The sequence below is a fragment of the Mangifera indica genome, chromosome 14 (genome assembly GCF_011075055.1).
Source record: "Mangifera indica cultivar Alphonso chromosome 14, CATAS_Mindica_2.1, whole genome shotgun sequence".
NCBI classification, from domain to species: domain Eukaryota; kingdom Viridiplantae; phylum Streptophyta; class Magnoliopsida; order Sapindales; family Anacardiaceae; genus Mangifera; species Mangifera indica.
The window spans coordinates 6,761,288-6,782,321 of record NC_058150.1 but is presented as its reverse complement, the minus strand read 5'-3'; the positions used below and the strand labels follow the sequence as shown (position 1 = coordinate 6,782,321).

Here is a 21,034-nt window from a genome sequence, read left to right as displayed (position 1 = left end):
AGTTCCCATATAAGGAGTTGACATTCAGGAGTAAGACACACTCAGATGTATTTGGACTAGTAAAACAAACAATAGTAAGTGGATTTAGGTATATGATAACCTTTATCAATGACTTCTCTAGGTATGTATGGGTTTACTTTATGAAAGAAAAAGTAAAAGTCATTTCCAAGTTCAAAGAACTCAACGAAAAAGTTGAAAAAGAAGTACAGAAAAAGATACATTGTCTACATACAAATAACTAAGGGGTTGGGCGGGGGGGGGGGGGGGGGGGGGGGGGAATACATCATAAGAGTTTACAAAATACTTACATGAGTGTAGGATACATAGACAATTTTCTTGTCTAAGCAGCCACAACAAAATGAAGTTGTTGAAAGAAAGAATCATCACTTGGCAAAGACTTGTGAAAGCATGTTGAATGCAAAGATTGTCCCATCTTGTTTTTGGGTTGAATGTATGAAGATAACAACACTTGTGGTTAATGGTTTACCCCAAACAAGACTTGGCTTCATGCCACCCTTTGAAAAGTTATGGAATCTCAAGCCTACAGTGAACCACTTTAGAATATTTAGATGTGTTTGTTATGTGTTCGTGTCTAATCATCAATGAAGCAAATTTGATAAAAGACAATTCATTGCCTATTTGTGGGCTATGATGATTAGAGAAAAGGTTGGAAATGCTGTGATCCAACGATAAGACAATGTTACATCTCTAGGAATGTGGTATTTGACGAGATATTCTCACAGTGGTCACTACAAGTAGATTTACAACCAGACTCCAAAGAGATTGAAGAAAAAATCCAAAAAAAAAGTAAAAGAAAATTATAAGCTCGATAAAGGGCAACTAAGTGAAGAAATAATTGTTTAAAAGCAACAAATAGTTGAACACCTAGAGCTAAGTCTTCTAAATAAAAAAGTCTATGGCAGAGTGGAATTCCTCTAAGAGTGATAAGAGAAATTTAACTAAGTCAACTAGAAGAACAAAAAGAGCAAGTACCTCAACTTAAGAAGTCTGTGAGGCTAAGAAAACCAAATCCAAAATATGCTAATGCAATGCTAACAAAATATATCAAAATAGTAGAACTAACAACATACAAGGAAGCCTCACAATGCTTAGAGTTGAAAGCGACAATTTGGCATAATCGCAAAATCAACAATACATTAAATTAGTCAATGAGAGGGAGGGTTAACCAATTGCACCGCCTCTCTCTAAAGATTTCTCTCCACAAGATTCCAAAAAAAAAAAAAAATGTTGCGACAATCCAACCATTTTAACCGCCTCCAACATCAAAAAGCATGTAAACCATCACTCTAGAATTCACCATTTCTACAAACATACAAGCCATCACTAGAACATTGAAGATAATTAAATTTGGTTAAGTAAACTGACATAAAGCTAGTATAAATAGGAATACAGTCTTATTATGAGTGTGTGCAAAAATGAAGAGTGCCAGTTTTAATGAATGTTGTGTGCGCAAAATAATAGTAAGCGTGAGTTAGCGATGTTAGTGTTAGTGAGTGCTAAAGTTTTGAGTTGTGAGTTAGTATTTAGTAAGTGAGTGTTTTCTTGTTAGTGAATATAGAAAGGTATTGTAAAGTGTGCGAGTGTGGTTTTATAATTGTTGATAATTAATAAAATTGTTGTTTTATAATTACCTACCGCTTTTGCTCAACAAAGATTTTGGGAACATGGGTAAAAATTTAAAGAAGGCTGGCAGTTTCCAGTCATATGATTTGAGGTCTCATCTTTTTAAATAGATATAACATTAATAAAGTCACCTATTTGTGCGATGGAGCCAATCACAATAATAGATTCCAAACCAGTGCTCTTGCATTGGTAGGTCTCACCCAGGGCCATAATCATTCGGAAATTGTTGTGGCGAATATTCAACTCCGCTTGTTTTGTTTGATTTTCTCCTCACTCATTGTATATGAATCTTTTTTAATGCTTCTATTTCTTCGTTAATTTAATTTTGTCCAGTTCTAAATGAAGAGAGTCGCTCTATGCCATGAAGATTTTTGTGTGATTTTTTTAACTATCCATACACTGCTTACACCCAGTTAATTTAGGAAATATAATAAAGTCTGATAATAAACAGAAAGAAAATGAAATATTCAGTCCAATTATTCTACAGTCATGCAAACGGAAAGAACCAAGAAATTCATGAGAAATTATCTGAAAACAGAGGTAATCTTATCTATCAAACAAGCAAGTATTCCTCCAACACTCATGTCTGTTTCTTTATCCCATGGGAATGGCTCCATTTTCTTGGTTGCTTCCAGAAGTTGTTCAACAGTAAACTTTGGCTTCGACCGTTCAAGTGGAACTATTTCGTGATTGTATTTTAGTGGGTCTGGACAGTAATTCTGAAAAAGAGAAACAAACTTTCAGGTAAAACTGAAAGACTTAAAATTACTCAGTAACTAAACATATATATATATGTATAAAGACTGGTTGCTTACTTGATCCGCATGCATTTTCTTCACAAATGTCTTAAATATATTGAAATTTTTTTTTTCTAATAGTTCATCCGATAATCGAAGGTAAGTCACACCAAACATCCTAAGTTTTGGCAAGCCCTCTCGGTTGACACCATTAGGCCTAGCATTCAAAAGGATTTGATTATAACCTGCACGATCAAATCTAGATAGTGCATTCTCACCTGCAACTTCAATATTCTCCCTCCACTCTCCACTTAAAACCTGCAGATTGATTCGCAATGCATCAAAAAATCACCAATTTAATTTTTGGCATGTCACTGTAAAAATGTCTATTGGCATGATATATAATTAGTTTGTGTTATACATATAGGTGGGAATTCATCGTTAGTCCTGTATTTTCAGGGGAGAATTCTCTTCTTCCTTACAACAAATTAGGAAATAAAAATTATTGAACATCAGTATGTATTCATGACAGATACCGGGTTTTGTGGGAAAACTATGTAAAGTTTTCACCTGCTGAACAAGTTGCTGAGGTCCACTCTTGGCAGAAGCTGGTTGTTCAGAGTCTCTCATTTCAAGACAAGTGAAATTCAAAATGGCATAATGCCTTGAGAGCATCCTTGCAATTGGTCGGTACCCATCTCCATCTTTCAAGTTGTAATATCCTGAAGTAAGCTCTGCTGCATGGCTATCCGCTTTATACCACCAATGAATTCCAGATAACTGTTTTAATTTGTCAGCGAAATGTCAACTTTTTTATATAATTAAACTAATGCAGAAATGTTTATTTCATAGCTATGAGATTGTCATATATACTTTAGCTGCTAGCTTGACTTTACAGCCTAAGAAAATTTTGTTGGCTTCATCAAGGATGTCATCACCATGGCTGACTAAATTGTTGGAATACCAAGTCAGGAAGAACTTCCCTTCTTCAGTTTGGTATGTCCCATTTGACCCAAAGAACTCTGTTGATTCTGGTGTACTATTGTATTGTCCTGCATTATCCGGTAATTCCCATTCTGGGTGACCTGCATTTGTTGCCGCCTCTTGGAAATTTGCTTTCAGATATTTGTCATAGCACTAAAGCCGTTGAAAAACAAAATTAACCTAAGCTTTTCAATGTGATATTACAATTCACATCATCATATGATAGCAAAACCAAGAGATTACCTGAAATTCACCTATCCCAGGAAAAACCCATCCTTGATTTTGTGGATAAGCGGGGTATCTCAGCTCACCTGCAGGTCCAAGTCCTACTTCAATGTCTATTATTAGCCCTGATTCAAGAAAATCAGACATGTTCTCCCTGAAGCTCTTCATGTAGTCACTGTAAATCTATATAAATCGATAATCAGCTTCAGATATGCGAATTGAAATATAAACTCGCCATGATGCCCAACTTTAACACACATTTTTACCTCAATGGCAGTTCGTCCATCAAAGAGAGGCTGGTTATCCACACCAATTGTTAGATATTCCTTGTTCCTGTTACCTGTTCGATTAGTGTAAAAGATATCAGGGTTTGTTTCCCCAAGTTCAAGCACCCAATGGGGAAGTGGGATGTTAACAATATCTCCTACATTTCCACCGCATTGGTGGAATGACATTATAGCTTGTAACTTCAATTCACATTGTTGTACAAGTTCAAACAAGCTTCTGTAAGCACTCCAATCATACTGCTTAGGGCCCTTGGATTCCACTATCCCCCACCACACATCTGACATCACCCCATCAACACCAGCAGCTTTTAGCTTCTTAAGCTGATTCTCAAGCCCATTTTTGTCTTCTAAAACATTATCATTTGTAATAACTCCCAACTAACATTTTGAATAGAAAAGAAAAACCAGATGGTAAGTGGTCATTGTCGTCAGTTAAAAAAAATTACAATGAAATGCAAAAATAGAAGACTTGTTTGTGACTTACTGGAAGCATTACATAAATCGGCACATAATTAGCCAACATCTTTTCATCAAAATTAATTGAAGAGCTTGATGAAGCCTGCATTTCAACTAGAAAGAAGATTTCAGAATTTCTGTGAGAAACTGAGAGAGGTAAAGGAGATGACAGTGGCACACCATTTTATCTTCATTTTTTTTTTTCAAATGAATAAAGCATTACAGACAATTGTCTTATCTTTGCATTCAAAGGAGTGCATATTTGATGCGAATTCTAGGATGACTAACCTTTATTGACTAAAAACTAAGTAGTTATCTTATGTAACACGTCTGTTCTGCCTACTACTGAAATGTCATATATGCCCTTCATAAAAATTGGAATGAAGTGGTAGAAGCATAATCTTGATGATTCATCCATGAGCTTAATGATCTTATTAGCCATATTATTTTCTTAAATAACAAGAATATTCTTTTAGCTGGTAGCAATACTTTCTAGCATGTGCAGAGCTATCAAATTTGTCTGACATGCTACTGGTAGAGAAATGGCATCAGAAAGATGGTGAAATGACCCCACTTACCTTCATTTCAGCAGTGGACACCTCAGAAGCTACAGCTTGTGGTTTTTTCAGGTTGTAGAAGGAATTAATGAAAGTGCTTTTTACTTGCTTTGCTGATTTTACACACTCAACTCTACTTATGTACTGCATTTCAAAGAAAACAAAACTTTGATGACGCCTAGAGTCAGCTCCCCAACCTCCTTGAATGGAAATTGAACATAAACTGGTTGCCATCGTGACCATGGCTTCTGCTGCCTACGGTTCCAATGCATATTTAAGTAATGAGAAGCTTAATTTACTATAGTTGTGAACAATCTCACTCAGGAAAAATCTAGCTTCTTGTTTCTTTTGTGGATTGGTTACAATATATCTAGTGGGTTCCATTTGTATGTGACAATGGTGTAAGCTTTTATATAGAGCTTCGATGGAGTCCTGGCCTCCAGTCAGTGGAGAGAAATCAGAGCTTGGATGCTTATTCCTGAAAGATGAACAAAGATGTGTGGTCAGAGCTGCTTCACATACCCATCGTCGGATCCACATTAAATAATAATCACCAATTTTCTCTGGTCAGGTTTTTTTTCCTGATGTCCTTTTCTCTCTTTTGTAACTTTCTATGAGCCAGTTAATAACTAGCATTATAGCAATTGCTTTCTCCTTGTTTCCAGAATTGAACGAGAAACTGAAGTAGTACACCATTGGAGCGGTAAAACCAAGTTGAAGATTCTATCTGGCCATGTAATTTAAGGCTTATGAAAATGAAACTCTAAAAATAGGCCCAGTATTAGCCCACATTCAATCACTGTGAAACGGTATGAGGCCCAACCACAAGCTACAACTAGGGGTGAGCAAACCTAAATATCTTACTAAAAAAATCAGAATCAAAACCAGTCAATTTCTAAGCTTTAAGAATCAAAATCAAACCTGTAAGGATAGGTTCCTACCAAAACCTACTCAATCTTTAAAATTTTGATTCCCATTCTGATTCCAATTTCAGGCACTTGGTTCTGTCGCTCCTAATTTTGCCTTTTTTCTTTTTAACTTCCAATTTTGCCTTTAAGCTTTGGATCTATATGGCTCCTATCTTCTCCATTTCAGAAGTATTTCTGGGTTGTTTGTTGTGTCGACCTGTTATGTTTGCCTCTTGGGTTTATTCTGGGAGTAGTTTTACCGTTTGGAATTCTTGATATGCTAAAACGTTTATTCCCACCCAAGGTTTAGCTTATTTTTAAAGTGATACTTGTTAACTTTCAAAAATCTAAAATCTTATCCATTATCAAATTTCTGTTAAAATTTATTGTTAGTTATAAGAGTAAAAGCGTCATTTAACCAGTAATATTAAAAAATCTAAAATTTTATTTTATTTCCCACCTTAGTTTAAAAATTAATAATTTCTTCTTAGCTTAAATTTTGAAAATTTAACTTTACCCTCTAGAATTTTTATTCCTTCCATCATTGACAACCTTCTTTGTCTTTGGGTAACTTCGTCTTCCTACCCATCTTTTTCTCCGACTCTCTTTGTCAAAAGCAAGCTATTCATCTTTGCTCTCTCTTGATTAACAAATCATCAGCTAATGGTGCAACAATTCTTTGAACAAGAAAGAGTGTCAAATCATCGAATCAAAGCCAGAGGGAGCACTAATTCATTGAATCGAAGCAGGAGGGAGCATTGATTTTTAGAATAAAAAATGTATAGTGTGATCAAAATTGAATCAAAGATGAAACCCTAAGTCATGTGCCCATATCTCTTGCTCAATTTCGATTGAAAAAAAGGGGTTTGCATGTTGAAAATGCCATCAGGAAGGGACAGGGTGTTGACACTGGAGTTGATAACGTGTCAAAGTGAATCGTTGAGAAAAATAGTCACCAAAAAGAGAGAATGTATATTTTAGGGTTGTAACTGTAATATTCTAAAATTTGAGGGGGTGACTGTTATTGGTAAAATAATAAAACCCTAGTTGATGGGTGGGGGGGAAGGTAAATTTTCAAAACTTAGGTTGGGTGAAATTCTTGGTTTTTAAAACTAAGTTAGATAAATGAGATAAAATTTTAGTTTTTTTAACATTACTGGTTAAATGATCTTTTTTTACCCTTGTACTAAAGACAAATTTTAATAAAAGTTGAATGATAGACAAATATTTGGATTTTTAAAAGTTAATGGATACATTTTGGTAATGGATTAAACGTTAAGTCTACCCTTTGAGGGCGTTTGGTTTCTAGTAATTAAATATTACTTTATTAATCTATATTTTATTACTTGCATTATCTTGTTTAGTAAATCACTAATAAATAATTTTGATAATCTTTTATTATCAATAATGATGTAACATGCAATATAAAAGGTAATCTAATTGTCAACTACATTTTATGTATTAAAATATTAACAAAATAATATCGATTTTGTTACAATTTTATCCTTATTAAGTTTTTAGGAGTAAAATACTCACATTTTTAATTAATATAAGTAATATAAAAAATATTTTAGAATAATTATACTTAAAGATATTTAAGAAAAATAATATTATAGTATTATTTTATTATATTTAACCAAATATAATAATTATTTTTATCAAATATAATAATAATTTATATTCGACAATCTTCAAATTAATCTATATTTACGATAATCATTCATTTTTTATAATAAAAAATTACTTAAATCAACCTCACACTTTGTGTTTTAGTTATAAAACAAGACTTCAAGAATATAAATATAATAACTAAAACTATTAAAAACTTATTAATATTATGTTTGAATAGAAGGCAATTCACCAAGAAAATCAAATGTGTGAGGTGTTGGCAAGAAACCCGTTTACACCCATCACCCAATTTGTGATGCTTCTACCAATGTTTTTTAAATTAGATCAAATTAATTGATTCACTTGATTTAACTAGGAACTATTTCATTGTCTGCTCTAATTCTCATAAATATACATATTGTTTAAAGATTCGGTTAAATCCAATAAATTAGTCAATATCAATAAAATTGGGTTTAACCGAACTATTATCCATTTTTTTAGTTTTTGTTTTTCAAAAGTAGATAATAAAAAATTTGACCTATCACTTGATTAACATGTCATCTCTCTCTTGAATCTTAATCCTTTTGTTTTTTAATTTTTTTTTACACAATTTTAACATTTTGTAACTTTTGTCTAATATATATTAAAACATTATTTTTTCTTGAATAAACAGTTTAAAAAGTCAAAATTTAATCTTAAAATATCAATTTAAAATATACAACTTAATGCCCTAATTATCTTTATTTCCTTTGTTCTATCGCAAAAAAAGCTGCATAAGTCAGAACAAAATGTGAATTGTTTAATTAACATATTTAATTTTTTTTTACTTTTAATGAGCTATTTTTAATTTAATAAATTGAATTTTTTTTGAAAGAAACAAATATATTTGATTGTTATTAATAATGGTATAAAATTGCTTTTAATGAAATTAATATAGTCTATGTTTTAAAATGTGTTAAATAGTTGATATTATTTAAAATTTTTTTTATAATTTGATAATAAATTAAATTAACTTTAATTAAATCGGTTGAATAATAAATTAGTAAAATAATTATTTTGATCATCTATCCGATTTTAAAAGCAATCACAATCACCACTGCATGCTCATTTCCCTTTTTAAGACACATTTGTTAATGTTTAACGAATCATAACATACAACTTTTGTAAAAACTTGGACTAAAATAACAAAATCACGTGCCTAAATTTTAATTTTATATATATATATATATATATATTTATATATAAACAGTAATATATTGTTGTATTATTTAAAATTATTTTATTTTTAATTAAAATTATTAAAAAATTTTATTTTATATATAATTTTTTTACATAAATAATAATATATTATTATATAATTAAAAATTAAAAATTAAAAAATATTTAATTATATATTTATATATTATTATTTATATATAAAATTTTTCATAAATAATAGATTATTAAATAATAGAGGTAACAATACTCTTATCGAAAAGGTTGACTTGGCAGACAGGTCTTCTGGGCTCGATTACCGAAGTCTTCAAGGGTTTCATTCATCTAATTATGACGTAATTTCTCATAATTTTACAAAAATTCAGGGGCATGATTGTCAGTAGGGTAAACAAAAACCTATTTTGGTACTATAGACTTTTCTCTTCTCACATTAACAGAATAGCCCAACAAAAAGTAACCCCACTTCAAATGCACAACCACTCTGTTGTCCTTCCTATCAAAATCAACATGAATGAAGACGAAAAAGAACCACACTTTCTTCCTAAACCAGTTAAGTTCGACACTAACCAAACAAGACAAACAGCAGAAACCCACATTTCAGATTCAGAGTTTTCTGTACAAAACTCAGGAAGATAAATATGTGTTATGTCGGAAAAGCAACAAAGATCTTCATTTTCATTGTTACAGTGTTGGTGGTTCTGGGTCTTGTCTTCGGATTCGGACTCTTACGCCATGGCATCCGAAAATCTCATAATTGCTCCGGTGATTCTTGCCATTCTCCACCCAATCTCTTCCCAAACCCTGGCTCCAACCTTCCTACTCCTGCAGGCTCCTCCCAGCCCAGCCCAGCTCCCCCTGACCTCGGCTCAACTCCACCTAGCCCTCCAAATTATAGTACTCCTCCTGACCCTGGTTCAATTCCACCACCTAGCCCTCCTATACTAACTCCCCCTTTCCAGGCAACTCCGCCTACATCTAACTCAATTCTTCCGCCTCCGACACTATCCCCAACGCCACAGTCTTCGGATATTACAACGGGTCCTTAGCCGCCGGGCAGTTCGGCAAATGTCGTCGTGGTGAGTGCTGGACTTGTGCATGCTAAACAGTTCGTTAATTAATCAATATATTGATCGAGATTGAGGTTCAATATTGTTGATTTATTTTTTCATGGCATTGTTTTCTTTCGATTTCCCTTTTTTGATTTGGATAAATTTTTAGAAGGGATTGTATAGACGTGGAGATCAGTATTTTACCATTATGGAGATTTTCGGATTTTACAGAGTTACCATGAAGGGTAATGAAATTTATTACATCAGCCTTAAAAAATAGTTTAAATATTAAAAAAATAAAATTTTATATATAAAAAAGTATAGGTTTAAATTTTTTTAATGATATATAAAATTAAAATTTTGATTTTATTTATTGATTGTGAAACCAAAAATTGATGATTTAATTTGTCCAATATAATTGGTTTTTTTCAAAAAAAAAAATGATCGGACTCAAATGAATTCTTTGTAAAAAAATAAAAAAATTTACTATATCTTGAATGCGGATGTGGTTAACTCTGCGACTTCAGTTGATTCTAACCGCTGCTGATCACAATTGCACTTCCTAAAATGCATGAAATCGCTCATCAAAATTGTGAATTTACTGGCAATCTCTTTGCTCCTCAGGAGACTTGGGGAGACAATGCTGAATATAGGCATGTGACCTAGGCCCCAGTCGATGCTGTCACCATTTCACTGGTGTCAAAAGCTTCGTACTTAATTGATTATGAATAATAACTTAATTACTACCGAACAAATTGTCGAATGAGTGGGGTAACTTTTTGGTTAATATCCAAGATCAAGAATCCGTTGAATCTGTAAGGTTTGAAAAATAAAGAATATGAAAACCATAATTACCCGGTGTCACGGAAGGGAATTCTGTCAGTTCCATTTAATTTACTATTAATTATGCAAAACTAAAAGGCCAAATGACTATGACCCTCTTAAATTTTAGTCCAATCTCAAAATTACATTTATATTAAATCAAAAATCAAAAATCAAAAATCTCACCTATAAACCATTAATGTGGATGATATCTATTAGGGTAAGGTTAAAATGATAGATTTACTCTTACAAAATAAAATGACAAAAATATCTTTTAATAGATACAGTTAAAATAAAATAACAAAAATTCTATCCAAGATTTAAAAAACTACATTTCCCCCCTAAGGTTTCAATTTTTCTAGCAACATTTCCCTCTCCAACAACCGACAGTTTCCAACTGTCTCTCTCCCTTCTTTCAATCTTATCCTCATTAGAGAAAACGAAACTTCATATAGAGGAACTTTTCATCATTGCTCGAAGATCCGGTCTTGTCGTCTTTGTCGCTCAAAGATCTAGTCTTGTCATTGATTCGATGTCATCGTCACTTTAGCGTCATTGTCACTCACAGATCCGATCGTATCTTTGCTTGATGAAGACGATTTCTCGTCTTCGTTCAAGCAAACTTTTGTCTTCTCCTGTGAGGATGAGATTGCAAGAAGGGAGAGAGATGACCAGAGGCTACCAATTGTAGGAGAGGGAGAGGTTGCTTGAAAAATTGAAACCCTAGGGGGAGAAATGCAGTTTTTTAAGTTTAATCATGAGAGAAAATTGTTAGTTTTCTAAACTAAAGAGAGAAAATGATATAATTTTTAAGCTATAGTGGTAAAATAATAATTTTACGTTAAATTCTAATAGAAAATTCTAACAGAAGTTGACCCATAGATAAGTTTTTAAGTTTTTTTAACTATCGTGGGTATATTTTTAAGATTGAACTAAAACTTAGATAATAAATAGTCCTTTGACCTACACCCTAAACATTGTTCTCTTGGTGATTTCTTATGACCATGTTCAACTGGTTCATGTTCTCTTGTCCACAAATGTAAAAATATGCTGATTTCTGGATGTTTCTATTATTATAAGAATGATTTACATGTTAGCTCTTCTTTTTAATACAGTATTTATTTCTTCACTAAGACGGTTTATAATAGTGTAAGGGGAATTCCGAAATTTAATAATAATAGCAAGGCCAAAAGACTTATTACCACTCAAGGTATATGGTGAAACGACAAAATCTCATATTTTAATTTTCAAAAACTAAAATATTCATTTATTAGACAATTTTTATTAAAATTTTTAATTAAGATTAATGATAAAATTATTATTTAATAATAATATTTAAAAAAATAAAAGTTTTTATAATTTTATCCTCTTAATTTGAAAAACTAATATTTACCCCTAAAATTAAGTTTAAAAAAGTGACATTTCCCCCTATCTAAGTTTTCAAATTTCTCTAGTGATTTTTCAGCAAATGACAATTGATCTCTCTCCTCCTGACGATGTCTCTCCCTTTGATAGTCGTCTAGATTTGAAAAATCCAGTTAAAGAGTTGAAACTTTTCGTCTGGATCTTCGTTGTCCAAATGAATCAACTTCATTTGGAAGACAATGAAACGTCCAAACAAGGAGTCGTTCTCGTCTGGATGTGTCGTCATTGCCTAGACAAAACTGATTAGTCTGGATGATGAAAGTCTAGACAAAGAGTTTCAACTCTTCTTCTAGATTCTATCGAATCCAAATGTTGTTGATCAAAGGAAAAATGTTAGAGGGAGAGATATCGTCAAGAACAAGAGAGATCAGTCGTCATTTGGCAGAAAATTGTTGACGAAATTTGAAACCTTAGGTAAAGAGAAAATGACACTTTTCAAAACTTAATTTGAGAGAAAATGGTTAGTTTCTAAACTGAAGAGGTAAATAATATAAACTTTTATTTTTTAAAATATCATTATTAAATGATAATTTCACTTTTAACTTTAACTAAAAATTTTAACAAATTTTAGCTCAAAAATAAGTGTTTGAATTTTTTAAAATTAAAATGTGAGACTTTAAAATTTTACTTCACCTTGTGTGGGAACAATTCTTTTGGGCTAATAACAAATTATTCTGCCCTTTAGTTACTGTAATGGAAATGATTGGTAACCAATAAGGTTGTTGGCCTCTAATGTTGATGGGAGAGCACATTTTTAGGGCCAAAAGTCTACTTCCCAACCAAAGGTATGACGAAATGATATGATTCTACTCTAAAAGAAGTTATTTTTCTCACCCAATGTTAAATTTGTTAAAAAACTATTAAGCTGTTTTTATAAATTTATTAAAAAAATTCTCAAACTAGATAATAATTTGTCTTTATAATTTTATTTATTATATTTTCACTTTTAATGTATATTAATTTTAATAAAAAATAACTTCACAAATCAAACACACACACTTTGGAGTAGGGCTGAATTCGAGCTGAGCTGAGCTCGAACTCGCTTGAGCTCGAGCTCAGCTTAGTTCACATATAATTGAGCTCGAGTTCATCGAGCTCGTGATAGTCAAGCTTAAAAGCGATTTGAGTTCGGTTTGACTTATTTTTTGTTATTAAAACGATGTCGTTTTAATATATATCGGTCAAAACGACGTCGTTTTGTATCAAAAATTTTAATTAAAAAATCTAACGAGTAGCTCGAGCTCGAATTGACTCAGTTCGAATCTAGACTTACTTTGGAGGCTATCCATAAGTGAAGAACTATTACAAACAACCCACCAACTCATTCCCAAACTTTCACCTTCTCAAATGATTTAAGATTCAAATCGTTGCCTCCAAAACAATGCCGCACATTAACAATCATATGAAGCACAACTTGGTGCAAGGTGAGAAGGTAGGGTTGGGTGTGGAACGCACCAAACGTCATTGTTTCACTAGAATAATAGAATAAAAAGACAATAATAATTCACTAGGAACTCGTGTCAAAGGGGTAAATGATATTTTCATAAAGTAAACGAATCATAGGGGTGATAACATGTAATTTTACTAGGTGAACTCGCGCCAAAGGAGTAAATGATATTTTTTCATAAAGTAAAATATAAAAAGTAAATGATATTTTATTGGTCAATAACGCTGAGAGGCTAATTAATATTTATATTAGGTGAGGTGAGATTTTTTATTTTACTAGGCGCTATATGACTAGGGTTAAATGATATTTTATGATAGGTATAATGGGGGTTTTATGACATTTTACTAGACACCGGTGTTTAGACGGGTAATTGATATTTTTCACCAGATATATTTAGGTTGCAGTTCTCTGGTGAAATTGTGGTCTTTCAATTTTTAATAATTTTTTTATTTTTATAATTTGAGTCGGAGATAAAATTCGTTTTAAAATTTAAATAACAAAAATTTCTAATTTATTAGCAAAAATCAACATTCGGACAGAAAATGATGGAAAACCTCCTCTGCAGTGTGAATATATGGAACCAGTAAATATAATGAAAAATTCTAGTTTTTTGGGCATATGGAATTTTAAATAATGAAAATTCCCAATTTTTTTTGATATATGGAACAAATGAATATTTAGAAGCAGATTGACTCTCCTATTATAATTTAGTTTTTAATATAAACTTTGATATGAATGTTATATATACTTACTCTGATAATACAAATAAATAAGTACACACCAATATGAAAGCCAATAAGACAGATGCCATATCATCTGCCGCATTGCGTTTTTGCCACTTCAGACAAAGGTCATTAAAAAAATTAATCATCACTTACCTAAACTTTCTAAAGCAGCAACCTTAAACTTTCTAAAACAACAACTTTTTGGCTACCACCATCAACCCATCCTCTACCTTAACCACCATCGACTGTTATTTGTCAGAACCATCATCAATTGTCGTTTTTCAAAACCACCATTGGACTTCATTTGTTGAAGATTCACAAGACTTCCTAACTTCTTCAAAATTGAATTTATTACAAAGTCAAACTTTACTGGAGTTTTCGTTAGAGTAACTAAGATTGTTTTTTTCTTTTTTGAATTGTAACACTTAAATGCAAAACCTTTGATTTCTTTCTCTTAATACAGAGAAATATATTTTTTAACAAATTGATATTTAAAAGATGCTTAGAGGGAATAATATTCTGCTGCTTCTCTTTGGGCTAGAGTATATAAATTCCCTGTTTTATCTTCTTGTCAAATTATACTGTTTTGCTGTTCTTCATATTCTTTAGCTGCAAATGATATTTTATCCACTTGGATGGTTGTTTTAGTTGACAACATGTTAGGAAGACAGGATAATCCATGAGAGCATGAGGCTATGCGTAAAATGAAGACTAAATTCATGGTAAATTGGAATGGTCTACGTACGAAGGATAAAGAACGTGTGTTGGTACTTGTTGCTATCAATAGGCCTTTTGATCTTGATGAGGTTGTACCTTAGAGTTAAATGTCTTACGCATACTTTTTGATTGATTCTTCCTATCTTGTAAGAAAAATGACTATCATTGATGTTATCATACTATCTTTTTGTAAAGATTAATGGTTGAAAACACTAAAAGTTATTTTAGCCAACGAAGAATTGGCACCAGATGTTGATTTGAAAGCAGTTGCAAATACGACAGATAGGCACACTGGTAGTAATCTAAATGTATGGTGTTTCTCTCTCTCTCTCTCTTTTGTTTTAAGTTTTGTGCGCATATTTTTTATCTAAAAAGGGAATTTTTTACCTGTGCTTTGGTCCCCCTAATCAATAAGTACAGTTTTTTTGTTTACGTAACCTTTGTGTGTCTTCCACTCATTACTTCATAAGAGAAATTTTGGAGAAGGAAAAGAAGGTTGGTTAGGTGATTTCATGAAATTAAAATAAATTTGGTGTTAATTATTGCTTTATTTCCAAACTTAGTACATATTACTGGTAAACTAACTGCATAATAAATTTTTAGTTGGTTGAAAGTTCGTGATGTTACATGATTCCTACAAGCATGACAAACACCTATTGGTCTGTCAAATTAGTTTTGTTAATGTCTATTGCATAGGATATCAACACAGTTAGAGAAATAGTTTCTAGAAAATGGTAATCAACCTAGGGCATTTGAAATTTGATAACTGCTACTTCCCTCACTCCTATATATGGTGGTGCATCATGACCTGCCCTATTCAGATCCATCTCAGGACCGAAAAATAATTTTACAACTTGACCATGTGGTTTAGTTGTTAGAAATGTTATTATATGTATCTTTTAATCACATTGGAATCTTTTGGTCTAGTTTATAAAAAACGATTGAATTTTATGTATATTTGTTCTTAGTCATATTGTAATGCCTTGACTGTATCTGGTTCAAGTTATATAACAAGATCTTTGAACAAAATTAATGCAATTGCAAGCAAGCAATTTTGCCCTTGTCTCCTTCTTTCATTGGTTGGGCATTTTGACTTCTTTTTTTCTAAAAGTCATCTCTTAGCCAAGAAGTTGTATGCAAAAACTATAATTAAGGATATATATGATAGGTATGCTTTTTATAAAAAATAAAGGCTTCTATTTTATGTTTTTCAACGGTTTAAAATCATATTGATGTAATCTCCATTTGTAACTTGTCTCCATGCAGTATATTTAGCTTAAATTGATATATGTGTGCTTCAAGTTGTAGTTAAACATAAAAGTTGTGTCTTGCAAAATTCTTTTTTTATCAGTATTGTATAAATGGTTATTCAGTTTGTACCATTTGAGGATGGACCTGTGGTTAGAAACTTATCTTGATTCATTGCTCAAATTTCAGGAGAGAGCTTTAATATGGGCTGAGAATAGACTTTTGCATGCATTGTATAATAGTTTGCATGTTCGTCCTCTGAAGATGGAGGATTTTAGATATGCACATGAGCAAATTTTTTGTGTCAATATCTTGTCCTCTACAAGAGTTTTAATGGTAATGCCTATGTGGAGACTTATAAATGGGTTCAGTTATATATATTGTTATACTTAAGCATACAACCTAAATACAAATATTTAAACTTCAAATGTTAAAACTGTTGTTTTATCTTGTATAATAACTAGTGTAGTTGAATTTTTTTAAACTTGTTCTATGTGGCAACTATGAAGAGTATTTTATAATAACAAGAATCAACACAGTAGATGTCAATGCTACCATGAGTTAGAGAACTCAAAGCCTCTCTTTTTCCTGTGTTTAACTTTAATACATGATCCGATTCTTTTAAAATTTAACAATTTTTCATAATAATAGATACAATTAGATCTGTAGTTTTATGTTATCTTTCATGAAACAATGCAATAACAAAATATAAAATACATCACTGTTAGATTAACAAAACTAAACTGAAGACCCATAAATACTAAAAATAAAATTGCAAATCAAATCCATATAATGTGACTCCAAACATCAATCATATATTAACATTTATCTCATCATCGACTAGAAAATCAATAAACTTATATATTTAGGACATTGATAATGTTAAAATAATCAAAATACAAAAAGCCTCTAAATGTTGTATTTCTTTTTTTGCAACATGATCCACAGACTTTCCTCGCTTCTCTCATTAAATCTGCAAAAGCTTCTCAGCAGATGTAACACCTATTATAAAGTTATCTTCCATCAATTTACATGTGTATATAAAACTAAAAACTCAACACTAAAGTACACATGCACTTGGTATATGACACTCCAAGAAACTCTTCTGCAATATTAATGAAATACAAATAATTTGTTATTTATCATGAAATAAATGAAAAAAAAAACAAAATACTTAGTTAAACATGTTGCAAAAAAAGAAGGAAGTTAACATTCAAGTTCGAAAATTTATACTTTAAACATGCCATGTTGGCTACTATGTTGGGTATTTATTTGTGTATCCAAACTGGGTATATATAATATTTTTTATACTTTAAGTAAATTTTTGGCATTTAAAGGAAAAAAAATAATCTAGCTGTTAGATCCATAAAACTATAAAATCATTTTAGCCAATATTTTGATAAAATCTTTTTGAATTTAATTACTTAAATTTGGAATATTATTTTATTTTTCTAATTTTAGATTCATAATTTTACCAATGGCAAAAATCAACTTAACATATCTGATTTTTCTCGTTTAGATCTAACATTTTGACTTCATAGGACAAAATTGTTACAATATTTCATTTTTAATTTTATTTTCAAAATTTCTTTTTAGTTTTGGATAACAAGAAAAATAAGACTAGAACACCATAAAGCAAGAAAAATCAAATAACAAATGTAAAATGATTTGACTGACTAATTATGAAAACTACCAATTTACCTCTATTATGAAGATTATTAAAAAACCCCTCTATACATGAAATATTATATAACCCCCTATAACATATATATAATAATTAACACTCTTAATTTCATAAAAAAATAAAAGTAAAATTATGTTTTAGTTCATTGGGCTTGCCAATCATGCCTACCAATGTTTTTCGCTTGGTTTTACTTTTGTCCTTTTAAGTCTTATCCATGATTCAAACAGACCCCAAAAAAAAAAAGGCAAATATTCATCTTCATCCTTAAATTCAATGAAGTTTCTAACTTAATTTCATATTTTTTGAGGGCTTGATAAAATTTGGTTAGGGCTTTAATTGTTATTATTTTAAGATGTTTATATCCGTATGCACTCTATCTAATATGACTATTTTAATTAATTTTGCTCAATCATTTCCATATCTAATTATATAAATGGGCTTGGATTGCACTTTATCTATTTCGTACGGCAATGTTAATTATCTTCACGTTATCACATTGAAGGTTATCTGTTGTTGACTTACTGATAGAATACGTCATTCTATTACCAAAGTTTAACCACAGTTTTATCACCTTTTTATTCAGTTTTTCAAAAAAAAAATTTTTTGTTGAAAGATTGTTCATTAATTTGTATTTTATAATTGAAAAATAGTTAAATCATAAATGAAAAATAATGCTGATTGTTTTTGTTTTACGTACAATCTGTAATTGTAATTATAGATGTACAGATCACCAAACAAGCTTTCACGTCTTTCTTAGTTTTCACATGATATGTTATGTAACACTTACAAGTATATTAAAAGGTATTTTTATATTACTTTTTGCTTTTGACTTTGGGAGAGTTTAAATTGTATATTTATTGTTTATGGGCTGGAAAAACAATCGCAATAAGGTTGGATGCTTGTTTATGTGTTAAGAAGGGCAAATCCATCTTTTCGGTTTGATTGCATGAAAATGGCTAAATATAGAAGGATAAACGAGTGTTCATGGGAGGATGTACGTTGATTTATCAGTTTGCCGAATTTGATATTAGATAAGGACTAATTTTGTGATGATTTTAAGATTTGCATTTAAATAGAAAATGATTAAAACGATCATTCATAAAGGTGAACAGTTATTTGTTTTACTGATAGAATATCGTCTGCAAGCTTAATTTGCATATGCACCAATAATACCAAGCAAAGATCGGACGTAAAACACAAACAATGGGCTTTATTTTTCATTTATGATTTTAGAAGTATGTTTCAATTATAAAACACAAATTAATGAACAAATTTTCAAAAATAAAAAGTTATGTTTATGGCAGATCGTTCCCAAAATTTGATGATGTGCATGATGGGCTCTGCTATGTAATTGGTTCAAGATAATGTGATAAAAACAAAGCACAGCAGTGAAGAATTCTCTGTTCATGTAGGCAAGGTTTCTCCAGTTGAGTGTGGATGATGGAGTTTAAATTGCTGACTTTTTTTGACTTTTTTCCGGCGCTCGTCATGAAAATATTCAAACGCTTTTAAGTTGCATGCCCACACCGTTAATGCACCGAAGACTGAAGTGACGAAGTTATTATAGTAAGAGCAAAATGGCCACAAAAATCAACCTCTTAGAACCAATAAGTCATAGTCAAAATAAGCCTATATATGTTTTATACATGTTTCCGTGTGTTTACTAATTGCTCTAATGATTTGTCTATGTATTAAAAAGTCAAATGGCCTAGTGGCTACTTCTCATGTTTTGAATTTTTGCTTATCAGAAAACCTCGGGCGTTGGCCGCAGTAAATGCACATGTACGTATCATTAATCAAGCCTTCATCATCGTTCAATTGATTTTCAGTTTGACCGTGCCACCTTTTTCACAGTTATCCTTTGGATATTCTCAACTATGAGATTTTTATGATATATAATTGGGTCAGTTGAAACTTCAAAAGTATTAGGCTCATTATTTAACAGTGGTGTCCCTCCAAAATTCAATCTTTAAGTTCCTGAATATGGAATATAACCGACATCAATATTAAGAGTTATTTTAAGAGTCAATGTAGAGAGGTTAAAATTGATAACATTCGGATGTATCGTTCCTTTTATATGATTAAATTGATATGATTCACTCGTCGAAAGAGAATTTTGAGTTTGATAAAAAAGTCAAGGATAAAGCAATTAAGAGATATATAGTAATACTTTTTGGATTAGGATAATATCAAGATATTATTATCCCATCAATAACCAATATCTAGCCTATGTGAGACCTTTAATAAGATGATACTCTCTTTCATTGTGGCAAATACACATGATATGACTAATTTGCAAACAAACAATTTTAATATTTAACATATCAACATGGTAAAAATCTGTGGCTCATCACTTTGTCGATTATATATATTAAAGACTAAAAAGCATGAAAATTCATTGAAAATAAAGTCAACTTTTAGCCCAAATAATATTTATTAAGGGATAGGCCAAAAGTACAATTAGATTAGCCTATGAGTTTAACTATATAAAAATTGGATTAGAAATATTATTTCTAAAACCCTAACCGCCTACCTTAAAGAGAGAGGGAGTTCTCTCAAAACTTTCACTCCTCATTTATCAATCCTTGAGATTTAGCAATCATCTATACCTTAAACAAGCCTTCATATTGTTGTATATTCGTGGTTGCCGCCATATGGATGAGCAAAAACCCTACAACATTATAGGGAGTAATAGAAGTGTTTGGGACAAATTCAAGACAAATTTTGGTTTGAAGGAGCTTTCAAATGTAGGTTTGCAATCTGAAACTCTTTTTTATGTTTATAACAACTCCTAGATTTTGAGAATAGAGTTTAATGGTCCAAAAATTTTATTTTTCACCTTATTCTACCGCCCTTATTGATTATAATTTGGATCATGAAAATCCAACATTAACATCATGAAAACTAACAAAATTATTTCAATGATACTATATACACTATTGTCTTAATCAAAATTTCATGAGATATAACACCTTTTTTATCTTTGACAATTTTAATTAGTAAAATGTTGCATCTAGTCCAATGAACAATAATCTTAATCTAATATAGTAACTTAACTGTGCACAACAACGTTAGTACTATTTATCAATCTTAATATGAGGAGGTACTTTATGCCACAATATTCATTCTAAAATTAAATTCTCCTTCAAATGGAGAGCCACAAGTGTCTCATATGCCTTCACATGTTACCAGAAGCCATTTATCTGCTATCATAAGTCTTTCATGCACTTCATGGGCTATTGCTTGCCTTCCACATGCTATTACACAGTATCACATGTCCTTAACGTGCTTCATGC

The 21,034-nt window shown here is 31.2% G+C and overlaps 2 protein-coding genes across 2 annotated transcripts; one reads left to right on the top strand and one right to left on the bottom strand.

Annotated features, from left to right (window-relative positions):
• Positions 1-2,061: 2,061 nt before the first annotated feature.
• On the bottom strand, positions 2,062-5,108 carry LOC123195963 (beta-amylase). Its single transcript, XM_044609843.1, has 8 exons — positions 4,912-5,108; positions 4,362-4,436; positions 3,857-4,255; positions 3,609-3,773; positions 3,255-3,518; positions 2,952-3,161; positions 2,460-2,699; positions 2,062-2,363 (listed from the first exon to the last, which is right to left on the bottom strand). The coding sequence occupies exons 1-8, from the start codon at positions 5,038-5,040 to the stop codon at positions 2,169-2,171; spliced, it is 1,677 nt and encodes a 558-aa protein (XP_044465778.1). The 5' UTR covers positions 5,041-5,108; the 3' UTR covers positions 2,062-2,168.
• A 4,151-nt stretch (positions 5,109-9,259) lies between these two features.
• On the top strand, positions 9,260-9,667 carry LOC123196581 (protein TRACHEARY ELEMENT DIFFERENTIATION-RELATED 7A). Its single transcript, XM_044610635.1, has one exon. It carries the CDS (start codon positions 9,260-9,262, stop codon positions 9,665-9,667), a length of 408 nt encoding a protein of 135 aa, XP_044466570.1.
• The last annotated feature ends 11,367 nt before the right edge of the window (positions 9,668-21,034 follow it).